Source organism: Gossypium hirsutum, chromosome D09 (genome assembly GCF_007990345.1).
Source record: "Gossypium hirsutum isolate 1008001.06 chromosome D09, Gossypium_hirsutum_v2.1, whole genome shotgun sequence".
NCBI lineage: Eukaryota > Viridiplantae > Streptophyta > Magnoliopsida > Malvales > Malvaceae > Gossypium > Gossypium hirsutum.
The window spans coordinates 5,908,079-5,914,820 of NC_053445.1; the positions used below are offsets into that span (position 1 = coordinate 5,908,079).

At 31.7% G+C, this 6,742-nt stretch overlaps 1 protein-coding gene across 1 annotated transcript; it reads right to left on the reverse strand.

Annotated features, from left to right (window-relative positions):
• Positions 1–840: 840 nt before the first annotated feature.
• Positions 841–4,275, reverse strand: LOC107890414 (MDIS1-interacting receptor like kinase 2). The gene is made up of 2 exons (XM_016814830.2): positions 1,634–4,275; positions 841–1,370 (listed from the first exon to the last, which is right to left on the reverse strand). The coding sequence occupies exons 1-2, from the start codon at positions 4,125–4,127 to the stop codon at positions 982–984; spliced, it is 2,883 nt and encodes a 960-aa protein (XP_016670319.2). The 5' UTR covers positions 4,128–4,275; the 3' UTR covers positions 841–981.
• Between the last annotated feature and the right edge of the window lie 2,467 nt (positions 4,276–6,742).

Here is a 6,742-nt window from a genome sequence, read left to right on the forward strand (position 1 = left end):
CAATAAAATATTATGACACTCTGGTAATTAGCTTTATCACAACTCAGCATCAATAGAAAAAGAATAATTTTTCTATTTTTTAAATAATTCCGAGTTTTTTAGTAGGTATGATAATAATAATTTGATTTAATCCCATCTTATTTCTATTTTTTAGTCACTCGCCAAACTAATTTCAATTTTGAATTTATTCAAAATAAAATAAATTTGATTTAATCCCATCTTAATTTCGTGTTTAAATTTGCAAATTAAAAAAAATAACTCTAAATTTGAAATTAAAAAAAAATCAATTTGGCCCCTTAAGGTTTAAAATTCTGTTCCAATCCCAAAAATCAATATGAGATTTAGTTTAAACCATGATTTAGAACCAAACTTTTAATTCTAATTCTAAAGTTAAGTTAAATTTTAACTTAATTCTAAAATTATATTAAAATGTGGATTCTGTTTAAATAGGTCATTTAAACCATATTCAATAAAATTAAAACCCAACAACCTCGAAATTGAAATGCACGAAAACAATGGAAATTAAATATATTTTTTATTTAATGTAATTTTAGATAGTTGACATGGGAATTAAATTTGTTTTTATAATGTAACTCATTTTGTGATTTTATTATTTTAATCAAATAAGTACTCTGTTGTGAAGAAGTTAATTAATTAAATTAAATTAAAGTAAGTTTTTACTTCAATATTCACAATGGGGCTAAGTTTATTATATTTGATTTTAAAAAATATTTCTATTGATAATTATATATGTTATTTATTAGATTGTGTAAATTTTAACTAAAATTAAATATTAATCTTGATTATTAAAACATAGTTCTAGTTATTAAAAGTCATGTCTTTCAACCAAAAATTTTAAATATTTTATAGGAAAAAAAAGAAAGCAACTATGAATAACAATGTCGTGCCTTGATGAAGATTTATTCTACTTATCACTTTCCATCGGTTCCTGTATTATTACATCAACTTCAAATCATTTAATTATCTGTGATTTTCATCGCACATAAACATTCCATGATTCTTAAGCTCGATCAATGATATTTCATGAAGAGGCATTGCAATTGGAGACTTGATGTGTAGGAATTCTTGAGACACTAATTTCATTGTTGGTCGAGCTTTGGGTCTAGGTCGTAAGCATGCAAAAGCAATGAAAGCAATAAAAGCGATGTCTCCTGCCATTTTTTGACTTCTCGGGGTTGATAATCGAGGGTCCAAAATTTCATTTAGCGTGAAATTTTGGACATGAGACGACGATGATGATAGTGTTGACAATAATTCACTAGGATACTTTCCCATCAATATTTCCAATGCCAACACTCCAAAACTATAAACATCACATTTTTGGGTCACGACCAACGAATAAGCAAGTTCTGTAATTAAAACAAAAAAGAAAAGAAAAGTTAAATAGATGTTAATTATATTCTGTATTCAGCTTAGTTGCAAGTATGTTTGCATTTGAATCCTCCAACCTCGATTTAATTTTTGTAATTTATATTTGATATTTCTTAATTTTGTTTTTCCTACTTGTTTTGTTTCCTTCATTATTCTAATATGCAATTCGAAACAAATAAGCAGCAGAAACTAAGAATGGATAGAACTAAATAAAAAAGATAAGAGAGTGAAGGTGCAGAACCTGGGGCAATATATCCATACGTCCCAACAATTACAGTTCGATTAGATGAATCAGGATCAAGAAGTCTTGCAGTCCCAAAGTCAGCAATAAAAGCTTCCAATTCAGAGTTCAACAAAATGTTATTGCTTGAGATGTCTCGATGAACAATTGGAAGGTTGCAATCATGATGCATGTAAGATAGAGCATGTGCGACACCTTTGACAATGTTCACTCTTTTGGTCCAATCCAATTCCACAGCTTCATCATCAATGCTCAAGGCATAAAACAAGCTTCCATTTTCCATATATTCATAAATCAAAAACATGCAGCGATTGTGGAGACAAAATCCGTGGAGCTTGATGATGTTCTTGTGTCGTATTTCTGCTAAAAACTTGATCTCATTTCGAAAACTTGTATCGTAAGCCGGTTGCTCAGCCTCCAATTGGTGGAGCTTTTTTAAAGCAATAACTTTGCCACTTGGTAAAACTGCTCTGTAAACACTGCCATAACCACCAGTTCCAATGCAATATTTGATATCAAAATCCTCTGTGGCTTTGATGATGTCTTCAAAAGCAATCTTTCCATCAAAGTTCCAAATAGTGAATAAATCTCCATTTTTGGTTGGACTTGAATCAGATTTCAAAGTTTTAGCTCTATATCGTCGGAATAGGATGAATGTCACCAACACAAAAGTCGAGACAAAAAATAACAAAGATGGAACCAGAATAACAATAGGCAGATTGTGCTTCACATTTGGAGATGAAGGGCAAGGACGGAAGCCTTGAATGGAACCACATAAATCCTTGTTGCCTGTAAATGTCTCGGGTGCAAAATACAATAATCCATTTGGAATTTGACCCCTCAGTGAATTAAATGACAAATCGAGGTTCTCCACATAAAATGGAAATTCAGGAATCGTGCCTGTTAGATTATTCCAACTGAGATCTAAGCTTCTTAAAGAAGCTAAACTCCCAAAATGGGAAGGTATCACTCCTTGGAGAAGGTTATGGCTAAGTTCAATGTTTTGGGAATTGAGTTGAGAAGGTATATCTCCACTCAAGTTATTGTTTGCCAAAATTAAGCGTGTTAAATTTGACAAATTACCAATCTGAGTTGGAATGGATCCACTCAATTTATTGTCTGAGAGATCTAACCATTCTAAAGCCTTCAAACTCTCAATTTCATGGGGTATAGGACCTTCCAAAAGATTCGAAGCCATGGATAGACACCATAAATTGGATAAACTACCCAAATTTGGAGGGATGACACCACTAATTTGATTATGGGAGAGGTAAAGATATTCCAATTTTGTTAACTGACCTAGAGAGGAAGGGATGTGACCTGAAAGCCTATTGGAGGATAGATCCAATTCAACCAAATTCGTTAACTGGCCCAGAGAGGAAGGGATGTGACCTGAAAGCCTATTGGAGGATAGATCCAATTCAACCAAATTCGTTAACTGGCCCAGAGAGGAAGGGATGTGACCTGAAAGCCTATTGGAGGATAGATCCAATTCAACCAAATTCGTTAACTGGCCCAGAGAGGAAGGGATGTGACCTGAAAGCCTATTGGAAGATAGATCCAATTCAACCAAATTCGTTAAATGGCCCAGAGAGGAAGGGATGTGACCTAAAAGCCCATTGGAGGATAGTTTCAATTCAACCAAATTCGTTAGTCCCCCAATGTCTTCTGGAATGGATCCATTAAGTTGATTGCTTTGAAGGAACAAAGAGGAAAGATTGGTTAAGTTGCTGACAGAAGATGGGATTGGACCAACAAGACAATTGGAGGATAGATTCAATGCAACCAAATTCGTTAGTCTCCCAATATCTTTTGGAATGGATCCATCAAGTTGGTTGCTTTGAAGGAACAACGAGTCAAGATTGGTTAAGTTGCTGACAGAAGATGGGATTGGACCAATAAACCAATTGTTTGAGAGATCAAGATCAACCATTCTCTCTAGCTCTCCAATATTTGGTGGAATGGTACCACTAAGGCGGCAGTTTCTGAGGTGGAGAGTCCTTAGCTTTTTAAGGTTGACTATTTCGGAAGACGTAAAAAAAATGGGGTTACCAGACAATTTTAGAGAAACAAGATTCTCCATGTTCTGAATATCCAAGGTAGTGAAATGAAGATAGTTATAGGAAAGATCAAGCACTGCCAATTGATTGAGGTTTCCAAATGAAGAAGGTAACTCACCTCTAAGGCTATTCGAAGACAGGTTAAGGAGCTTGAGTTTCGAAAGTGCTCCTATTTGAGGTGTTATGCTCCCATTCAGACCATGGCCACTAAGATCAATATCGACGACACTTCCAGCATTGCATCGAATACCAGGCCACATACAATGGTTTCCAACTCTTTTATAATTACTCCACCACCCCGTTTCCCTCAACGCTTTTGCTTCTGCTGCCAGCCATTGAGAATCATAGTTTGTTGCTCTTGTAATTGCACTAGTGATTACAATTACAGAGAGTAAAAGGAAGGTAGGGATACAAGCGTAAGAGTAGGATTTCATAGCTATGAAGTTGAGGACTCCAATTCTCAAACTTGAGCTTATTTAAGTACACATAAAACAGATTTAATTTGATTGGATATATATTAATTTCAAAGTCTTTAGGCATTGTCTAACACAAATTGATTAATATTATGCTATGTACTTGTCTTCGTCTCTTAGAAGTAAACTGGAAGTTATAGCAAATGATGTGTTTTTCTTTGTTGAAGCTTCTAAGAAGGTGATAAGTGAATAAAATGTGAAGCTTTTTTATTTACTAATACCACTCCATAAAGCGATGTCAGATTGGAACAACCAATTTGTTTGTTGAAATATTTAAACTCACAAGATTTTTCAAATTTCCAGCAACTGCTGGCATAGGACCTGTAATTAAATCATAAAGGAGTATATCATATCTCTTAATTATTTTGGTCAGTCAATTGTTAAACTTTTTTTACATTTTAATTATTTAAAATTTTGGAATTAAATATTTTAGTCACTTTCTATTAGTTGTCTAACCTAAGTCTAATGTGAACATTGTTATATTGATTTAATAATAAATTTAGCCCTCTAATATTTACAAAAATTTTCATTTTAAGGCTAATTATAAAAAATTAATTTTCATTTAAAATTGTAATAGAACGTGGGAAATGCTATGTGCTAGACTGAAAGAATTGATAACACTCTATATAATCTAATATATGTCATGCACTGCAAAATTTAATTGACAATCCTATCAAAAAATACACAAAATCCCAAACGTTGGTTTTTGCTTGGATCATAGGCTAAAACCAAAAGATGGGAGGAAGACCTTGACTTCCAAACTAATCAACTTGTTTATATTGTTTTTTTTTAATCACATTAATGTTAAGAGTTGTAATTGATTTGTTGAAACCAAATTAGTAATATATTTTAGTCGAGTTTTATATTTTTGAAAAACATTCAAAACTGATATTACAAAGACTTATGAAATCGACTCTTATATTATTTTTAGAAAAAATATTACTAAATATACTGTAAAATTTTATTTTTCAGACTTAATTCAAAATTCTCAGTTCATTTAAATTATTTTCAAAATGAAAATTGTAAAAGTAAATTATATTCTTAATTTTTTATTTTCTTATAATAAAAAAGTCATGTCAAGAAAAAAGAGGTAAAAAATAGAGAACCAATAATTTTGATTAATATTTTTTTCTTTGTTATTTTAAAGGATGAGTATTGAATATTTCTATATAGATAATACAAAGGGAAATTTTGAAGAGTTTAAAAACAACCTTTCCTCCATTTTCTCTCACTCTATTTATTTTTTATTTTTATTCACTTCTATATGATTTTTTAATTTTTTGAATTTTCTAAGTTTTTTAAAACAATTTCAATTTTTAATCATTTTAAATATAATCAGGATCAAATTGATAGAAAACATAAAATCTGACGATTAAATTATTATTAACCAAATTTTGACAAAAAAAATCCTAAACCCAAACATATTTTATAATTACTTAATTTTAAAATGCTTAGTTATATAACACTTTTTTGGTATATGTGAAACTCATTTTTTTACTAACTAAATAAATGAGAGTAATCAAATAAATTGATTTTTATGTAGATTGAAGCACAAATTACAAGACTTAAATTCCATCAAGGGCTCCATCTTAGAAGTGCGAGCATAATTTCCATGCTTATGCCAACATTAACTTACTCAGTCAAGAGTGTAATATGTTGACAATAATGGTTAATTGTTTCTATCAAGTTTCGAGGAATGCTGCTTGTGAAGACAATAATGGTTTCCGCGTGGGTCATAGGCTTCCCATGGCAACCCATAACGACTGGGCTAAAACCAAAATATACAAGGAAGACCTTCACTTCTTAAGCAATACACTTGCTTAAATTCACTTCCATCTTCATCTTTATCCAAGCACCAATTTCTTGGCTAGTGCTCCATCACCCTTTTCTAATTTTAATTTTTTTCCTTCCAATTTCTTTTAAAACAAAAACTAAACTCATTAAAATTGAAAGAAAAAATTCATTAATTCATTCCATGAATGGGATCATACAACTTAGAAAAAAAAAAGAAACATCAAACACTCGTCAGCGGTGAAAGACAACCTCCAACAACACGACAAAAGCTTTAGCCTTAGCATCAATAGAACATTATTACACAGTGATAGTCAACTTTATCACAACTCAAGCTCAACATATCTAGAGAGATTGCAAACAACTATCACAATAGGAAATCAACTCCAAATTGTCTAAAGCGGCGGGCAGAATTGAAATTAGAACTGAGCATCTACCAAACTAGAGAGGATTACAACAAAAACCTTTTTAAAATCACTTCTAAAAGCAATACTACATGTATAAGCAAGAGTAAAAAACCTGTACAAGACAAGACAAACTTTCAAAAGTGAAGACTTATTAAACAATGGAAAATAAAAAAAAATTAAGACAACATGGGTCCAAAGTAACTTGTGAAATCATAATATGCATGCTTAAACCAACATTGACTTACTCAGGGGAGAAAATCTAAATATGTTTAATGGTTTCTATCTAGTTTCGAGGAATGCAGTTTGTGAAGACAATGATAGTTTCTGCATGGGTCATAGGCTTCTCATGCCAAGTCGTAACCACTGGCTTAAACCAAA

What these genes read in the sequence shown, in the direction of transcription:
- LOC107890414 (XM_016814830.2), bottom strand. Translation starts at nt 4,127, where the DNA reads ATGAAATCCTACTCTTACGCTTGTATCCCTACCTTCCTTTTACTCTCT. An exon ending in GTATGGATATATTGCCCCAG is followed by an intron (nt 1,371 to 1,633) that starts GTTCTGCACCTT and finishes TTTTAATTACAG; the next exon opens with AACTTGCTTATTCGTTGGTC.